This window comes from Miscanthus floridulus, chromosome 1 (assembly GCF_019320115.1).
Source record: "Miscanthus floridulus cultivar M001 chromosome 1, ASM1932011v1, whole genome shotgun sequence".
Lineage (NCBI taxonomy): Eukaryota > Viridiplantae > Streptophyta > Magnoliopsida > Poales > Poaceae > Miscanthus > Miscanthus floridulus.
In genome coordinates, this window is record NC_089580.1 from 145,344,429 (window position 1) to 145,364,028 (window position 19,600).

The 19,600-nt window shown below is 42.4% G+C and overlaps 2 protein-coding genes across 2 annotated transcripts; one reads left to right on the top strand and one right to left on the bottom strand.

The window, feature by feature from the left end:
- Positions 1-1,679: 1,679 nt before the first annotated feature.
- On the top strand, positions 1,680-3,226 carry LOC136464764 (protein LURP-one-related 11-like). The gene is made up of 2 exons (XM_066463714.1): positions 1,680-2,133; positions 2,166-3,226. The coding sequence occupies exons 1-2, from the start codon at positions 1,771-1,773 to the stop codon at positions 2,643-2,645; spliced, it is 843 nt and encodes a 280-aa protein (XP_066319811.1). The 5' UTR covers positions 1,680-1,770; the 3' UTR covers positions 2,646-3,226.
- A 165-nt stretch (positions 3,227-3,391) lies between these two features.
- Positions 3,392-15,702, bottom strand: LOC136543117 (uncharacterized). The gene is made up of 28 exons (XM_066535667.1): positions 15,399-15,702; positions 15,138-15,303; positions 14,855-15,048; positions 14,162-14,278; positions 13,964-14,095; positions 13,504-13,681; positions 13,139-13,319; positions 12,001-12,122; positions 11,827-11,918; positions 11,499-11,535; positions 11,175-11,235; positions 10,294-10,442; positions 10,075-10,145; positions 9,823-9,993; positions 9,650-9,718; positions 8,574-8,672; positions 8,349-8,438; positions 7,245-7,320; positions 7,062-7,164; positions 6,894-6,969; positions 6,587-6,766; positions 5,908-6,030; positions 5,741-5,824; positions 5,414-5,598; positions 5,196-5,334; positions 5,042-5,101; positions 4,748-4,852; positions 3,392-4,053 (listed from the first exon to the last, which is right to left on the bottom strand). The coding sequence occupies exons 1-28, from the start codon at positions 15,564-15,566 to the stop codon at positions 3,940-3,942; spliced, it is 3,342 nt and encodes a 1,113-aa protein (XP_066391764.1). The 5' UTR covers positions 15,567-15,702; the 3' UTR covers positions 3,392-3,939.
- Between the last annotated feature and the right edge of the window lie 3,898 nt (positions 15,703-19,600).

The window sequence follows — 19,600 nt, forward strand, 5'->3', positions numbered from 1 at the left end:
TTGGAGAGGGTCATGAGGGACTTAGAGGATGTGGTGGAGGCGATGATGACCAGCAAGGACCTCCAACAGAAACCGGAGGCTCGATCAAACATAATTTCGAGTCTGCCTCGGCCTCCAGAATCAGTCTGCCTTAAACTGATTACCCAGGACACATCCGGACTCCGTTTTCGACGATCCACATATGGTTGGAAAGCTAATTTGATAAAGAAGCCAATCCAAGTGGTCTCACGTCAAAAGCCCTTCAAAATCAACGAAAATCGTCGAAACAAGTCAGCATCCAAAATCTGCCAGGATGCCGCGACACTGTCTTTTGGTCCGTTGGACCATGTATCGTGTTTGGGCCCATTAGGGGACGCGTCCAGAGTAGGTGACGACCCTAAGACCTTTATAATCATACGCCGCCGCCAACATTAGGTTTTTGGTTTTGCTTAGATTAATCTGTCAAGAGCAGTTTCGCCGTTCATCGGTTTGTGAGACCCCAACTTCGTGAGATTAATCATTCATCTGTAATTTAGTTGCTGTCTTTCTTGTTCTTGCTTGTGTTCTTCGTTGTGTTCTTCGTTGCGTAGGCAGGGATTAGTCTTCTTAGCGAGGTCAACCGGATCCGTGTCTCGGTTGATAACCAGAGGTATTGCAGGGTTCGATCTTTCGATCTGAAGCCGGATCGGTGTGTCATTCTCCACCACAACGATAGTTACCTCTACTGACGGAAGATCGGGATCCCCGTTCCCATTATAACCCAATCCGGTGATTGGAACGGTGGATCTGTGAGGGGAGGCTGGTTTCAATTTTCAAAGCCGTGTTCTATGTGCATGGTTTCAGTTACTCCGGAGTACTTCCCAGCATTGGCGGATCCACGGGGCTGCAGCCCCCTGTGAGCCTTAATTATCGTTTAAAATACTGTAGCATCAAGCATAAATCATCATTAAATCTTCATTATCAATCAACATGTCCATTACTTAGCCTCCTCCTTGATCCCATCCTGAATCCGCCACTCCTTCCCAGCCGGATTAGCGATCGTTTTCTCTTCGTCTTGCTCAGCCAATGAGATTGCGCAAAGCAGCCAGAACTGCACAAAGCACTGACTATACGTAAGCTAACTTGATAAGCATGCATGAAACCCCAATCAAATTCGGTAACTCTATCTGATAGTATTAAACAGCCGACGAGAGCGATCCCTTATCTACCGAAAAGAACACATTATTTAGTTCCTCGACGTGTATGTCATCTCCTACAAGTGCACTTTAACTAATGGAACAATTTAGGCTCTGTTTGGTTTCTGCAGGACCTCCTAAAATTTCTGTCACATCGAATGTTTGATATATGTATGGAGTATTAAATATAGGCTAATTATGAAACTAATTGCACAACTTGCGACTAATTTACGAGACGAATCTTTTAAGCCTAATTAGTCTATGATTTGATAATGTGGTGCTACAGTAACATGTACTAATGATGGATTAGTTAGGCTTAAAAAATTCGTCTCGCAAATTAGCCTCCATCTATGTAATTGATTTTGTAATTAATTTATATTTAATGCTCCTTATTAGTATCTAAACATTTGATGTGACATGAATTTTAGGAGCGACTAAATAACCAAACACCCCTTAGTACGTAAGCGTAAGTGTGTGCAAATTGCAAAGCTCTCTCCAGTCCTCCCTAGCTTGTTTAGTATTAAGTTTTATATATATACATATAGTTGCAACAGCGCTCGATCGTCATAGTCAGCTGCTAGTGGTAGCTAGTACGACAATCACATTTTGAGGTGCAATGTGCATCAGCAGCTTGAAGCTGTGGAGGGCGATGGTGAGGGTGCACTCGGCGTCGTCGCAGGGGCTCGGCCTCGGCGCGGCCGGACCCGGACCCGGACCCGGACCAGTCGCTCCTCCACCTGGTCATCAGCCAGCGGCACCGGCACGGCCACGGCGGGTGTACGGGATCAGCGAGCAGCCGCCGCCGGAGGTGTTCACCATCTGGATGAAGTCGCTGGTTCTCAACGGCAGCGGCTGCACTGTCTACGACTCCGCCGGCAGCATCGTCTACCGCGTCGACAACTACGGCGCCCGCCGCGCCGCCGACGTCTGCCTCATGGACGTCTCCGGCAACGTCGTCCTGCAGATACTCAAGAAGAAGGTGACCAAACTTATTAATTAGAAAGCTTCAAAGAACGTAAATCTGACACGCGAGCTTTGGCCTTTTATTTGGTTGTTGATCTGGCCGCCGCGCGCCCGCAGAAGCTCGGGTTTGGGAGGAGGTGGGAGGGATACAGGTGGGCCGACCAGGAGCAGGAGCGGCAGCGGCCGTGGTTAAAGGTAGTCCGGGCATGGGCGTGGCGCGGACCGTCGTGCTGCACCTGCGACTGCGAGCTCGGCCTCGGCCTCGGCCTCGGCCTAGGCGGGAGCGAGTCGACGACGACGACGACCGTGCGCTACAGGATGGACGACGGGAGGATCGCGCCGGCGCGCGGGGCCAGGATCGTGGACGGCGCCACGGGGCTCGCCGTGGCCGAGGTGAAGCGGAAGACGACGGCCGAGGGTGTGGCCCTTGGCGCCGACGTGCTCACCCTGGCGGTGGAGCCCGGCGTGGACCGATCGGTCATCATGGGGCTCGTGCTCGTGCACGGCCTCATCAACCGCGCCATGTGAGACACTGATCAGCTGATCAGAAGATGGATACTAATACTATTACTAGCACTATATGTATTTTCATGAGAGAGAGAGGAGAGTGATCCCGTTTTTTTTTTTTTTTTGAGGGATAGCCACTTATAGGAGTAGTAATTACGGAAAGGTAGAGTGATTATGTATAATTGGAGGCGATCGTGATCTTCACTTCTCTTTTGGCGTTTGTTTTTGGGAGTACTGCATTGTAGTTTTCCAGTTCAATGTACAAATGGATGCAGATGATCAAAGTAGCTTGCAACGGTTACGATTCCTGTAAGGTTAACTGTCTCTGCGGGCTTGCATATATGAGCCGATTCTGGGGGTATTCTTTTTCCAGCGCTGCTGAGTTGAATTCTCAAATTTAATAGGCCACCAGACAGCATCAGAATATCAACACACCATATTTGGCCCCGTTGGCTTCGCTGAAAAGCCAGGCTGAAAGCAATGCTCGCTGATTTGTTAGGAAAGAAAAACACTATTTCTTCACTGAAAAAGTACGGCTCCGTTCACAAGACCATTTGAAAAAAAAAGGTATAAATAAAGTGATAAAGAACAAAGATTTGCGCTCTCGACAGCGTAGGGATTGGGCATCGGGCATGCAAGCTAAGGATGCACGTCTGGCTCACCCTAGAGCGTAAAGGCAAGGAACAGCAACATAGGCAAAGATATTATTAACAGTTTATAAAATTGCATTTTTGATAGATGATAGCATGTATCCTTGGTATAAGATGATAAACGCATGTAGGTACAAAATAATCATGTGTTGCATGTTAAAAGATTCCAATTAACAAACTGGATTAGGCATAGACCATAACAGTATGTTAGTAGTCCTGATGCTCATACTGTACACTTGCACAGGCTCTACATGACTACATCTTATACAATCTAAGGAATGAATTATTTTTAAGAAACCAAAAGAGTGGTTGGGGCAAGGATCCTCTGTCGTCTCCGTGCTTCCTGGGGATTGGGGGCAATACAAATGACATATTTTCTTTTCTTCTCTTTCCCAGATGGTGATCCGTTGCACTCAAAACTGCAGTAGGGCAACTGCAAGCCAGACCAGCCGTCCTGTCCAGATGCATGATGCATGGCCCAGAGTGAAGGCAGCAACCAATGTGTACTATTCCATTCCACTCCACCTGAACCATTAATTCTCTTGATATGGATGGCTGGCAGATGAGCACAGCTCTTTTCAACTTGCACCAAATACACACCCAACTGCCTCCAACCGTTGCTGCTTTGTGCCAGGGCACCTTTCCCAATATATTTACAACATAAGCTACATGAAGTAGCTTAGCGTTATCTTTTTCCTTGACCCGCCTTCTCCATAGAGATCATTCCATTGCACAAGCTCGTTCATGTTACTGGAATCTGAGGAAACACTTGCACACACCTACAAGAAAGTCACCACATATTGTGTGAGCAATTGACCAGCTCAAATGGGTAAATCACGATCATCATACAAAATTTCATATCCCATTCGCCTCAAATGTAGACAATGAAACATCGGAACAGCATTGATAGCAGAGATATGGAGGTTGAAATCTCCTACATGATCGAGAGAGAAAAAATATGCCACAAACATTCTATGTGGTTAGTTAGGTTATGCGTCCCCTTTTTAAAGAAATTGTAACAGTAATTTTCTTTTTATAAAAAAAAAAAGGAACGATCATGTGGTCCATCCCTCCGCATAACTTCAGTAAACTAAATACTTTTGTCCACAAATACATATCATCATTCTAGATTAGGTACAATTAACATGTAATGTTTATATCATAATAAAGAATTTCAACTGAAACTCCGCCTATGTTGGGGTGTCTATGGTGTTCTAGCATAGCAGGTCCCAAGCCCTAATAAAGGAGGAGGGTTGTGTTAGGCTTGGCGAGCCAATGTAAAAAACTTAGCCACTAGTATGGAGATGAAACCCAAAAGAATTGGTGGGTTTCAACTCTAGCCTACCCCAACTTGTTTGGGACTGACAGGCTTTGTTGTTGTTGTTGTTGTTGTAAAGAATTTCAACCAACAGAAGCACAAACTAGTGTGTCGAAATAAATGAAGACAAAGTTAATACTTATATAAGATCATACCTGTTCATGCGCATGTATGAAATCACTTAATCTTAATGCACGGACATCATTGCTAGTGTGCGACAGAGGCAACGATCTATTTTCTGCTTCTGCTGAAGCTCTCTCCTGCAGATGGACAATGCACATGAAACTCAATTGCATTTTTCATATTATAAACAAAGAATCCATCCATGTATATCAAATAAAACCAGTATCAAAATAATTCTGATCCATTGATTTTGCTACTACTAACTGATAATATTAGAACCCCAAGGAGTACAGCACACAGGGGAAACTCAAGAGGTTAAAACAAACCTTCTTCTCCTTTTCAAGAATCTCCCTAATAGGACGATGAGCAGCAGTAACACACAGGTTCTGAAAATAATCACAGTCAAGAGGTTAACAACAATCAATATTTGATTGCAAAACTAAGTAACATAAAAAATTCATAGCATTAGTAGTATCATACCTTGAGATCACTACCAGAGTACCCTTCTGTCAAGTTAGCTATAGCTTCTAGATCAACGTCATCTGCCAAATCTTCCTTGGCTAGTATTACACTAAGAATTTTTCTCCTATTTGATGCATCTGGCAAATTCACCATCAACCTAGAGAAACCATTGCCCCATCAAGATCAATAAACTATTGACAGATGTTGTATTAGGCTATAAACAAACAATAAATCACCTCCTTGGAAGCCGCCTAACAACAGCCTCATCAAGATCAAATGGCCTGTTAGTTGCAGCAAGTACTAATACACGTTCTTTCTCCTTGGTTCTCAGACCATCCCAGTTCACCATAAACTCATTTTTCATCTTACGCATGGCTTCATGTTCTCCAGGGTTCTCCCGCCTTCCCAACATGCCATCAACCTAAAAACAAGGGCAGGATAAATGAGCAGGAAAGTATGCATCAATACAGGATTGACAACAAACTACAGATATGGTGGTGCCCTGTTACAGTTGAAATAATAAATAGAAAATGTTCATGGATCACAACACTACTATAACTTACCTCGTCCACAAAAATTACACTTGGATCAATTTTACTTGCCAGTGAAAACACAGCTTTCACGAATTTTTCTCCTTCACCAAGCCACTGGAAAATAGGTTATTTAGATGCTATAATGCAGATACTCAAAACTGCCCAAAAAAACAGAGGCTTAACCAATTGATAAGTACCTTTGAAGAGATGCTTGACATTGATATGTTTATGAAATTAGCACCAGCCTCAGTTGCCACAGCCTTAGCAAGCATTGTCTTTCCCGTACCAGGTGGGCCAAAAAGTAAAATTCCTTTACATGGCTGGTATAGAATAGAATATAAACAACAGAAGTTAGCTTTCTATCAGCTAAAGGTAGTGTTCCATTGCTGGCCCCCCGTACCAGGTTGGCCAAAAAGTAAAATTCCTTTACATGGCTTGTATAGAATAGAATATAAACAACAGAAGTTAGCTTTCTATCAGCTAAAGGTAGTCTTCCATTGCTGGCCTAGCATTAAAAAACAAAAATATTGCTATTATAAGAACATTCCACCATGTCCAAAAACAGAAAATAATCAGTGATAAGTAACATGCTAAAAAAATGCACTTGCTATTCTTTTTTTTTTCCCCAATCAAACTTCATACAAGGTAGACTTTATTAGGCTCATCTGATGCATACTAAAATGGATGTCCTCCACAAGATACTACAATGATGTTTGCCATGGTCAGTTTCACCTCATTTAGCAAGAATTGGATTGTCTAATTCAATCCAACAAGATGGAAAAGTAGTGAAGTATATGGAAGCATTATTGAAAAACACATCCATAGAAGCTTGTCATGATAGTGAAGCTAAAATTTTGAAATATAAAGAATGCCTACCTTCATAAGTTGTCCTCGGTTGAAAAGTTCAGGTCTTTGCAAAGGAAGCATCACTAACTCCTTCAGAGTATCTTTGACACTTTCTAAAGCTCCAATGTCCTCAAAGGTAACACCAATTTCATGTGGAGGGATAACATCAGCAAGAAGCCTCTTTTCAAATTCGTTTTCCGTAGCAACATCCTGACATTGTTAGAGAGAATAGTAAGCTCTATGCAGTAAAACAATTTCCAAAACTCCAAAAGATCAACATAGAGACTGAACTGAATTAACAGGCTCGAATCATAATATGACAAAAGAAAATAAGGACCTTTAGTGATTTCCTTTTGGTGCTGCTCTTCGAGCCAGACTGGATACTTTCCAACATGTCAACACCATGCTTAAGGCTGCAATGGTAAATAGTGGAACAATAAATATTTCTGTTAAGAAGAAGTAATCTTATAGAAAATTTGGTGAAGCACTAGACTAGATCTGAAACCTTTCGCTGGATAGAGCAAACTGCACACTACTCAAAGAGGGGTCTGGATTTGTACAGTTCTTAAGTTGATGGCTCAAAGCAAAACCAATTATTTTATCAATACCTGAAAAATAACACAACTGGTATCAATGACACTGGGCAAATTTGATATCTTACATTAAAATGAATATGAATGGCACTCACACTCATTTGTAAGAATGCGATCCTTAATCAATATCGCCTCAAGGTCAGTGCATTCCAAACCAACCCTTGTTAGAAACTGAAAGCAATGGCAAAAGGATGGGAATGAAACCAATGAAGTTGTTGTAAGTCCTATGCAGTTACAAGACCAAGATGCAAGATACAACCATAGTCAAGCTAAGATGCAACCATAGTCAAGATGCAACAAAACCCTTGAACTGTGCACTTCAAAATTAGCAAATTTCTCAATTCAGATATCATTAAGTAAAGTCAAATTCCTCTAGCTCTAAATGGAGTTTCTAAAGCTTGTACAAGTACAACACAAATCAAGAAATAAAAACAATTGTAATGCATTTGACTCACAAAATGAGAAATAAAGATAACTGTTATGCATTTGACTCACAAATCAAGACACAAAAATAACTGTAATGCATTTGGCTAATCAAAGTATTCCCTCCAGTCAATAATAAACTACACTTTCGTTTTTTTGCAGTCTTCGAGGCGTGATTTTGACTATTTTCTTTTAGAATATATCTGCAAAATCTAATAAAATGATGAGATTACGAAAGTATAAAAGGGTGTACCCAGTGCAGCGAGCTCCCGCTCTATGCGGGGTCTGGGGAAGGGTGTTAGTGGCAGGCCTTACCCTCGCCTGTGCAATGCGAGGAGACCGCGACTCGAACCCGGGACCTTCCGGTCACATGCGGTAAGACTCTACCGCTTGCACTAGGCCCGCCCTTCATGAGGTTACGAAAGTATCCCCATAATAAATTTATCAAGTGATTGGAGTACTTTTCAAAACTAATCTACACATGATTATTCATGTTTGCAACAAAAGATTGTGGAAGTTACTGAATGTCCGAATTTCAAAAGTTTGGACCCAACCTTTTCCAAAAAAACAAAAATTCAAGTATTTTTGACCAGAGGGAGAGTAAAGCTCACAGATTCACCATATCACAGTACACAATATTAACTAGTAGAACAGAGAAAGAGTTGGCATTGATTAGAACAGTCATGTAAAAAATTACTCAATTCACTAATAATAACAGAATTTGTACATAGCTAAATATAAGCAGTGGGTTTTAGGCTTTTAGCACTAATACTTACAGAGCGTAATTTTGAAATGTTAGCATTTCCTTTAAGGACTTCAATATCTCGGTTTAACATCTTGTTCCACCGCGAAAGCTCCGTTTCATCCTGCAACATTTGTCCCAGGAATATTAGAATTGAATGTCAGAGGAGCTACTCTAAATTAATCATCTTGGAAATAAAATTGAATGTCAGAGGAGCTACTCTAAATTAATCATCTTGGAACTACTCGAAACAACATACTTGTGGTGCCTCGAGTGTAACTTTATTCGGGAAAAGTTTGATCAAATGCTTCATTGCCTTTGAAGTTTCTTTATTATTATTATTTCCACCATCAATGTCCTGCATTTCCATACATTAGATTATAACATGAAATGCACCGATAAAGTAGAAACTAGACAACATATGATTAGTCCAAATAACAAGACTGCACACAAACCTCCAGTAGTACAATAATGAAAGTCACAGCGGAAGACAAATTGATACATACGAATACGAATATAAACCCTAAGCTGGGAGCACAAAAATGGATATCTGGGTATGAAATAAATGAATTTTATGTAGTACTCTGTGCGTATAAGACAGCACTTAGGGGCTGTTTGGATCATGCCCTGGCAGGCAGCTTGCCAGCCAGGCAACGATCTCAGCCCCAGGCAACCGAAATAGAATGCCGGGGAATCGTGCCTGGCAAGGCAGCCTTGCCTGGGGACACAACCAATCAGGCCCTAGATTTGTAAAACTATTATGACAGCATACCAACAAATGATCATAATCCAGACTAGTCAGTTGGACATACAGTACTACATATACAAGCTATAATTGCTCATAAGATCATAACCAAATTGGTAGGAGTAGACGGTCCATCAGAAACCTTACAAAATATAAGGCTCTGTTTGCTAGAGCTCCGGATGGCTCCGGCTCTGGCTTCTTCGTATACTGTAGCAAGGATCTTTCAAAATGAACTAGGAGCCGACAAACGGGCAAAGCCACTCTTTTTTGCTTCAGCGGCTCCGGCTCCTCCACACACTATAGCAAGGAGACGCCGGAGCCAAAGCCGTTTGAAGCCGTACCAAACAGGCCTAATAACAAAACTAATGAAATAATCTAATGGTAACAAGTACTTTATTTTTTGAACAAAATCAGGTCAAAGTTTTGAAACTTTGACTATCTAAAACTTTTTGGACATTTGTTTCGTGTATGAAAATAGTACTGGATTTTATAAATATTCAAGAGACCATGCCTTGTCGAAAACATCCATGTATCTTTTACCAAAGGGAATATAATGTATAAGCTTCATATTCAAATATAATTAAGATTACCTGTAATGCGAGGTCAAGTATAGCTTGGCTGTACGGGAACTTCGAAAGAAAAGGAGAACTACCATTTGCCTGCACGTAGAAATAAAACTTTATTAGGTAAAAGGGATAAGCAAACAAGACAATATTGCATTGAACATCTGTAGTCTAGTATCATCGAATGTGCAAAACGGTACCTTCTCTTTGCGATTGTCAGGCTGGATTTGAGATCCAATTATAAAAGCACCAGCTGGAAAATGTTTTAGCTTGCTCTTCAGACCATGATAGGAGTCATTATTCCCACAAATTTTCTCTGTGTCCTTCAGAAAAAGGATTAAAGGGCCTTGCCGAATTTCTTCAGAGATGAACTGTATAGCACAGCAAGTGTAAGGAAAGCAAATTAGCATAATATCAAATCCTGGAGAAAAAAAAATACAACTGTTAATTACCTCAACTATCACATCAAAGGGATGTTTGGATGTAACCTCCCATCCTGGAATGTCGGGGCATAAAGAATCAACTGAAACAGCAACAGGTAGGAACATTACCCAAACAATTGAAGTGTTGCCATAACAATGAAATGATTGAGTGTAACTGCATAAGTAATTAAGTAGCATCATGTAATTTGTTTTCATGAGAACTTGCTCAAGACAGCAGAATGTACTAACCTGGACAGAACAAACCATGATCAACTTCACAATTGCCTCCAAGATCATTTCCTCCCAGAATTTTTTTATCAAACCTTACACCAACCTTCGATGATCTATTTTCTTCAAAAGGAAGAAATATTTCACCCTGTGAACCAAAATCTGGAGGGCTGCAGGTTGAACAATTTAACAAAAGGCAGAAGCACATATTAATACATCAACATAGTTGTAAGATGAACAACAATCTCTGTTTGATTTCAGTAACAAAAAACCCCATATCTTTGCCAACAACACAAATCGCAAGTCATAGGTCGGACTACTACGGCTCTGTTTGGCCGTCTGGCTTCTGAGCTTTTACTTTTTTAAAGCCGCAAGACGTCCCAAACACCACACTCCTTGAGCACATTAAGAGCCAGCGATTTTCTCATTTAATGTGAAACCAGATAAGCTGAGAAGCCCCCACCCCACCCCACCCCCCCGCCCCCCAACACACACGCGCGCGCGTGCGCGAGCACAACTTCCCGAGGCTTTTCCCCTTCGCCCGCAAGTGCCACCCGCCCGTTGCCCTTTCCTTCATCTGTGCAGCTCACCTCTCCCTCCTCTCCCACTTCACTGTTAGACTGCCACCAGGGATGACGAGACGAGCCCACTCAAAAAAAGCTAATTGGACAAAGCTGGAAGCCCAAAAACCTAGTTTTTTTGTGTAGCAACTTTCTAAAAAGTGGCTTCTCCACGCTGCTAGAAAAAAGCAGCTTATGCATAAGTTTAAGCTGTGCCAAACAGGGCTTAAATCGGATAAAATGTCAAACCCTTTTCTTTTACTTGACAATAAAATTTAAATTCAGGCAATATCATTTGAAAAAGAAGGCTTATTAAATTCAGTCTGAAACTGCAAGTTGTACCTCTGTCCATCAAGGATAATGCCTGTCGACTGTAATGAACCAATATACCTCACTCTATCACCTGAATAAATAATAACAATAAAACCATTTATTTAGACAACATTACAGAATATTTGAACCTTATCACTGCGCCTGCTAGGCTAGTTTGTGGGCAAACATATGAATGAATTTTGTCTGCTCTTTCCTACATTGCCCCTGGTAATGGTCAGTGTTGTGGATAAATGCAAGCCCACTAGGAATGCATTAAAAATGAAAAGGAGATCACCAAAATTCTGAATTAAATTTCAACTAAACATGAAAGTCACATAGTGTCAACATTTGTACCCTTTTTGTAGGACTCTGACTCCTTGGAAGTTTGCCCCTGAACAACAAAATATAAATGAGTACCAAGTACAGCAAATAAACAGAGTACTCATAGAGTGCACAGTGAAAGCAGGTTTTTTCTTTTTCAAAATAGTATAGAGTAAGATGACAAGACCATCGGTATAGATAGAATTATTTATAAGATAAAGAGTGAGTACAGAATGATAAGATAAAGAGAGTACAGCCATGTCATGAACCCATGATGTCAAGCCATAGATTTGGAAACATCATAGTTATGATTGTCACAGGTAGAACACAAAAGAATAAACATAATAGCTCAGGATCTTACACCAAACAGCATGGAAGAATCTACAGTGAGCAATCTAGCACCAAAATACTTTGCAAGTGCCTTCACCAGATATTCTTGATAGATATCAGTTCCTATAAAAGTTACCACGCTTAATAAAAACAGAAACAGTAATTGCGAGTTTCAAATAAAGCTAAATAATACACATCTATATACCTGTTGGGCCAGATAGCAGCACTCGTTGACTAAGAGAAGATATATCTTTTGTAAACTTGAAGTAGTTCTTGCAATGTAAATGTACATATGCTGATGACATGAGAGCACATTTGGTATGCTCACTGTGGGGAAAATAATAGAAAACAATTATTAACAAGCACATATTCATCAATCAAACTTAAATACTGTAACTAGAATGTGAGCAGTAAAGTTTCAGAATTTCCACCGTATACCAAAGTATTTAGATTTCTAGCATAAGGACAATATCGTAGATTTATCATAAAAAATATTTCAACATTACTGTGATTTTGACAATTTTCAATCATATGTAATTTAGCAGGTGACTTCGTCCACATCCTAAATCCTAAATAACAAAGTAAATCAGACCAAAGACAGTAAACTACTACTCCCTCTGTTCCAAATTATAAGATGTTTTGGCTTTTTGAGATTCATAGCTTTCGCTATGCACTTAGATATACACTACGTCTAGATGCATAGTAAAGACAATGTATCTAGAAAATCCAAAACGTCTTACAATTTGGAATGGAGTACTTGTCTACTGCAATGATAAGCAGTATCAGAATGTTGTTTAGTACAACTATTATTTTGAGCACTGCACTTGCAATTTTCTGAAGACTAAAGGAATTCGAATAAGCTCTGTGCACAATGAAATAATTGTTCACAAAATATTTCAAGAAATGGAATACAGGATAGGGAAAGCTAATTGTGTGAAATTGGCTGGAACCATGAGTTGTGTAAGATATTTGTTCAACAGGCAATAACGGTTAATCAACAATTATTTCCAGAAGAAGAGAAAAGCAACAGAAACAAAAAAAAAAAGAACTACAATCTACTCACTGCATTTCATAGTTCCAAACAGTACAAAGACTTTTTTTTAGAAAACTTATAGATCCTGCAATCTTCAGGTACAGACATACAAATGTATGCAAGATTAAAACATTAGTGCTGAATGAGCAAACATCTTGTCAAGAGTTCAAATTACGGTATAGATGACACATGATTCAACTCAATGCACCTACGTGGGAGGAATAGTATCACATCTCTTGGCCAAACAAGTTTCAATAAATCACAAATAACACAATCTAATGAGACAGCTGATAGCTGAATGTATGCTTACCTTAGATAATATGGGCAACTATCAAATGACTCAGAGATGTCACTCGCATCAACCGTTGCATTGATCAAATCCTCCTTTACTAGCTGACACCGACCAGATGAAATATTATCTTCAGAGCTAAACTGGCTCCGGCCCTCCATCGTTTTACATGAATTAAGCATAAGTGGGTCTGCTGATGGACCTGCAATAGTGTTTAAATAATAAATCAATTGCGAACAAAAATTACTGTGCAGCAAGCACTAAAGAATACTTTGGGGGTGACAGGTATGTCTGTACTATCCTATAAACGGCAGTGAATTTCAAAACTCTGGGACTAAGAACCAATAGTTTACAAAGAAACAACGATGACAAATATGAAGTCTCACCACTAGGCAACAATGAAGACCGACCTCTTCCAAAGTAAAAGGTTGAGACTTTGCGCCCTTTTGATGACAAAAGATCCTGAATATCTTTGAAATGTGAGTGTTGCCCCTGCTGGACACTACTGCAAGTGGAGGCTAGCGCTGAAGTGCTAGATTTCTCCTGATGAAGTTGCTCAAATATCTACCATCACATTAAGGACCTTCAATGCCAAATGTTACTTCTCTGACCATCGTTACATTATATTTATTACAAATAAGTCCAATAAAAATCAAGGTTCATTTGTGTTTAGCCGGTTAGCCCGAATCATAAAAGTAAGATGCTCCCTTTGTTTTAAAATATGACATTTAGGACAGGGTAATTTGTTCTTTTTGAACTATTTAACCTGTCCTATCGTCATATATTTAAAAACAAAAGCATAGGGAGTATTCATTAGATAGTGCAATAGGCAATAGAAAAGGATACATAAGCATGCCTCACTGGTGAACGGAACATAATTTCATCTCCTCCATTCAAGGTAACCTTGGCAGCCTTGTCCAAAGATTTCCCATTTACACGAACAACTTTGGATTCAAAGACTTCAAGGAGTGCACCTCGCTAATACAAAATGTCAGAATAAAAGGAAACAAATGCAGGGAAGAACTAAAAATAATTTCACAGTACCTTAGCCTGCTTCAGTCTACAAACAGGTGAGGCAGTGGATGATTCGCCCAGTCTGAAATCATGATGCGCTCCATGACCAATAGTGAAAAGCGCACCATAAATAGAAAGGGTAGGGTGCTGTTGAAAAAAAATACAGCAGATGACAAGCCATTGGTATATGATAAAATGTTCAATCATTTTAGTTGCTCCTAAGAGCAATAATGAAGTTAGTTAACTCACTGAAGGGCACCTTAAATCCTACTTTTATACAATAGCATATGCACACAAGCACTAACAATGCAACATTGAAGTTTCCCAACAAATGCAGCCAAACGTCACATCACATACAGCCTATCAAATAAAGAAAAATGAAACACAAAACATCTTAATAACCTTGGCATTGATATGGAACTATGTATGAAATTATTTTTCCACGAATAGAAGGTAAACAGAAAGCGTATATTGCAATTGAATGGGGTTGGATGGTGCTTTCTTCTTTAAGGTTACACAAGAGTTGGGGCAGATAGGGAATAGGTAAGGTTCAAGGTACTATTGCATATTCCTGAGTTATGATATGAGGTTTTATATAGTACTATAGTAATTAGACAGAACGATTAACATGTGACATGTAGTTCTTGTAATTAAGGTCTCATCCGAAGCACGAGAGGCCATGGGTGAGTTCTACTGATTGAAAGAACATAAGAGAAGTCGCACCATGGAATATTGTGAAATTAGTCTGCACCAGGGCTCCTGACGCCTGCTGGTGGCTGCAGCCTGTGGCTTATTCAATATCCCCGCCACCTTATCCTTGGTTTTCTTTATCTTCGCAGATAAATCCTCCGACAAATCCATGGCTCTCTTTATCTTCGCCGATAAATCTTTATCATTATTAGTGCCCCGCTTATGCCCTACACCAACAAGGGAACTCATCAAACCCTAAGGCCCAAACCAAAACCGAAAGAACGCCTTAGGCACATCGTAGAGACAAGGCTCATACCGGTCGGATTGGACTGAGCCTCCTTGGACCTCAAGAGGGCCTCCAGCTTGTCCATGGCGCCGGTCAGCGCCTGCAGCCCAGCCGTGTTGGGCAGTGGACCCGCAACGGCGCCAGCTGCTGCCGGCGCCACCGACGGCTTCGCGGTATCCGCCTCCGTGCACCCAACCTACCACCAGCGAGACCGCAATAACAAGAAAACCCAGATCAAAACCAGAGACCTGAAGGGGCCACATGAATGGGGGGATGGAGGGAGATCCAGACCTTGGCGCGCTTCGGGGGCTGCGACGACGCGACATCGTCACCGGCTCCCGGACCCGCAGCCGCGTCCTCCGCGGGCGCCGGCGCTGGCGTTGCCGGCGCGCCCTTCTCCTCCTCCTCCTCCGCCGCCGCCGGGCGCTTCGCCGCGGCGCTCCGCCTCGTCTCGACCATCTCGCACGAGCGGCGACGGCAACGGCGACGGCGACGCGAGAACACGAGGGAGAAAGAGGAGAAGAGGAAGACGAAAGGAAGCGGAGAAGAATACAAAACCGAAGGATTCGTTGGATTAGTAGTAATGCAATTAGCAGGGGAGGAGGCGGAATAAAATAAGGCGGCAGCCGCGACCACCAATCGCACGGGAGCGGCGCGACAGGTGAGACTGTGCTGTCCAGTCGATACTCGATAGGGAGGGAGAGAGAGGCCGCCTCGTGCAATTTGTTTGCCAAGGGGAAAGATGAATAGGAGATGGATCACGTTTCTTTCCTCTCGGATTTGGAATTGACAAGTGCATCATGAATGGCAATTTGTAAATAGCGAGGTATAGAAATAATAAAAAATAAACACCGCAACGGAGAGTTATGTGAGCTGTGAAAGAATTATTTCTAGAAGATTGTATTACACTAGCTATTTGGAAGTCCCTAATATTTAATCTCTCTCCTGGACAGCCAATAGAATTTTTCTTAAAGTAGAATTAGGGACGGCGTAACACGGCAAGTCACGAACCGACCGTTCAAGACCGGAAACCTGAGGAGATGGCAGAGGAAGCATATATATATATATAATTGAATAGATAGAATTGTATAGGCTCTAATATTTGGAATGTATATGTCGGTGTTTTGGACCGGCCGGCCCTCAACCAACTAGTGAATTTGTACTGCGTATTCCCAGTCCCGGATGGTGATGCAAAGAGACACAAGATTTATACTAGTTCGGGTAATGAACACCCTACGTCCAGTTTGAGAGGTTGATCTTGTATTCCTTGCACCGAAGTGCTCGTAGTAGGGGGTTACAAGCAGGGCGAGAGATGGAACTAGCCCCAGGTCTCTACGTGGAGTGGCGTGGATTGCTTGAAATGTTGATCTCAGGTAGCGGGGAAGCTCGAGTGTTCGTCTGTGTGTTCATGCGTGAGTTCGCTGCGTGGGCATAGGCCTAATCGTTCGTCTCCTCTCCTAGAAACGGCACTGGTCCCTCCCTTTTATAGTTTGAAGGGGGGGCAAAGGTGATACATGCGCTAGCTACACGGTGTCGTGCGAATGGAGGCGGCATGTCCGAGCCCTGTAGCCTATTACTGTGGCGGCGTGGGCGACGGAGTGGTCTCGTTCTCGAAGTACTGGGGCGATGCGCCGGTCACATCCGATCCTGTGCGTCGTGGGAGCTCCAGTGTTACCTCGAAGCGGACGTGACGGTCGACGTGCGGGTCACTGTGTATTGACTGCGCGAGAAGCCGAGGCTCAGTCGGGGCCGAGGCCGAACCATCGTGGGGGTCTCGGCAGACGTGAATCCCGAGATTGCGACGTGAATCCCGAGATTGCCGAGACCCTAATGTAGATTGCCGAGGCTTGAAGGGAACAATTGATCTCGTACGCTGATTCCGAGGCTATGGTGACCTGGACTAGACTCCCTATGTCGCGTTGTCTCCGGGGCGGGAGTTACGTGGCACAGTGTAGTGTAGGCGCTGATCGTGGGCACAGCATCGGAACAGTGCCCGGTAACCCCGGCCACGCCCGGTCCTGGTCAGTATGGCGTTGATGTGACTTCCCGTCCCGTCGGCCATTATGCGGTGTCGAGCCGTCGTCCGGCTGAGATTGCGGGAGTGGTTGACGCATTAATGGGACGCGACGCGCTGTCGGAGAGACTGGTCGAGGCGGAAGCGACGGATTATTGCCGAGCCGGCTTCGAGCGAGACGAAGAATCGATGTCTCGTCCGAGGCTTTACGCGCGGGGCCTCGGGCGAGACGGAAAATCAGTTCCCCGTCGAGGCCCTCTGTGCAAGGCCTCGCGCGGGGCGGAGGTTTGGCAGGCCGCCGAGACCTCCCGTGCGAGGCCAGGAGCGGGCGCGGAGGGCTGGCGGGCTCGGACGAGGCCGGGGTTTAACAAATGGCTTACCCTTTGGCTCTGTTATTGATGGGGTTTAAGTGATTCTTTTGGTACGCGCTTGGGGTACCCCGTTTTATGGTACCCGACAGTATATATCTAGACGTAGCTCAAAACAAAAGCTACGCATCTAAAAAGTTAAAATGCCTTATAGTTTAGAACAAAAGCTACGTATCTAGAAAAGTTAAAATGTATTATAGTTTAGAACAAAGGGAATAGATTAGATGAATAAAAGTACAACAAAAACTAGAAACAAGATATAAATGCATGTAAAAGGTAGATGATTAAAAACATAGGATTTTTTTGTGTAAGAACAGGTATTTGGATTTTTGAGAAAAAATATAGGAAACAAGTGTAAGGTTGATTAGAGAAATAATTATCTTATCCCTAAATAAAGAGTTTAGTTTTTTGTAAAATAAAGAATACTACTCCTCCTCTCTCCTTGTTAAAAAGCTTATTCGTTCTGTTTTTATTGTTTGCATGTACTCCTCCTCGCCTCCTTCCTGTTGTCGAGCATCCTAGGTGCGATGGAGTAGTTGTAGTGGTTGTGCACCGCATAGGGCCGACAAGGGTGGACTCGAGCGCTCCCACAGCTCGCCGTCGTTGTATGAGATGAAAGCTCAACTTTGGTTCGGTTGGTGATTTGCTTGAGATGATTAAGCTAGGGTCCACAATATAGTGTTGAGCGAGACATAGAGCACGGTGGAGATGGTGATGACCACAACATGCAAATGCCTAGCATGAAGTTGATGGAGAAGAAGATGATGGATGAATGGAGTTGGAAGCAAAAGCCTAAAGATAAAGGTATATTCGTGTATTCATAGGGTTTTTGTTTCAATGGCCCTAGGTGTGCAAGAAGTGCATGGTAACCCCCCCCCGCACCTCTTTCTCTGGTGACCCCCACACCAGGGCACCGGATAATTCGGGTGGTGTTAAAAAACAGTACCAAGTCTAAATTTCACAAGTGTCTTAAATTCGCTAACTCCAGTATTGTCCAATATGAACATCTTCACCTTAGGCACTGAGTTAGCTTTTTCAAAAAAAAATCACTTGCATCTCACCATGTCACTAGGTCTGATCTATATGCAAAGTTAGTTCACACCTAGTGGCACTTAGATGATTGTTAAGCATTGGAGTTCCTCCCTTAATAGTATGGTTATCTATCATAAATCTGGTCATACACTCTATCGTGTCTCAGACCGACAAAAGCAAAGCCCTAACATATACCTCTATCTTCTTGCTCCTCTCTTTCTCTCCAATGTTGAGCACTTGATCAACTTGTGGTCGTCTCTATCTCCACCATGGATACCATCTAGCTCAACCCTTGGTGTGGACTTTACCTAACTTAATCAACACTTAAAGCAAAAGGTTAGTCCACTAGTTGTCACTTAATTACTAAAACCAAACATGAGGCTTTCACACCCACCGGTGATCTGGTTTTGATCTGTTTCTCTTGGATTCTTGAATACTAGCCGGCTAGGTGTTGCCCGATGAAGCACTCATCCCTCTCTCGTGAGGTGTTCCGAAAAGTTTGTATTTCCCACTTTGTTCTAGTGAATTTGTCGGTTTAATCTTTGTTATTGCTTAGCAAGATGGGAGTTGAAAGCGACTCTAAAGACCTTTGTGGTCGCCTCAACAACGGGGACATAGGCACAACTTTATGATGTGGACCAACCTCGGATAAATCTTATGTCTTTGTGTGCTTGTGTTCTTGAGCTCCTATTTCTTGTATTATTTCGTGTGGTGGCTTGATCTACGTTTTGTGTTGGTGTTGATGTAAATCCTGGGTTGGAATCTCTTCATAGCACTCCCCTACACGTGTGCTAAAAAGAAAATATGAACTTTGTTGATCAAATTCACAGATATAGGTTTTCACACTCTACCAGGGCCCATAAAATAAGCCCTTCCTAGAAATTCCGCACAAGATCGGAAATTTCGATCAAGACTGGAATTGCTAGGACATAGGGTTTTAATCCACTGCAAAGTTTTAAATTTCTAAGTTATTCCTATTCACACCCCCTCTATGCATTGTTGATTCTTTCAAGATTGCATTTGTGTGAGGTTAGGGGTAATCTAGTGCATTGCATTGAGAGTTTGTATCTTATGGCACT

What these genes read in the sequence shown, in the direction of transcription:
- LOC136543117 (XM_066535667.1), bottom strand. Translation starts at nt 15,566, where the DNA reads ATGGTCGAGACGAGGCGGAGCGCCGCGGCGAAGCGCCCGGCGGCGGCG. An exon ending in GTCTTCATTGTTGCCTAGTG is followed by an intron (nt 13,320 to 13,503) that starts GTGAGACTTCAT and finishes ACACTATTGCAG; the next exon opens with GTCCATCAGCAGACCCACTT. An exon ending in CTGACAATCGCAAAGAGAAG is followed by an intron (nt 9,719 to 9,822) that starts GTACCGTTTTGC and finishes TTCTACGTGCAG; the next exon opens with GCAAATGGTAGTTCTCCTTT.
- LOC136464764 (XM_066463714.1), top strand. Translation starts at nt 1,771, where the DNA reads ATGTGCATCAGCAGCTTGAAGCTGTGGAGGGCGATGGTGAGGGTGCAC. An exon ending in TGCAGATACTCAAGAAGAAG is followed by an intron (nt 2,134 to 2,165) that starts GTGACCAAACTT and finishes GAAAGCTTCAAA; the next exon opens with GAACGTAAATCTGACACGCG.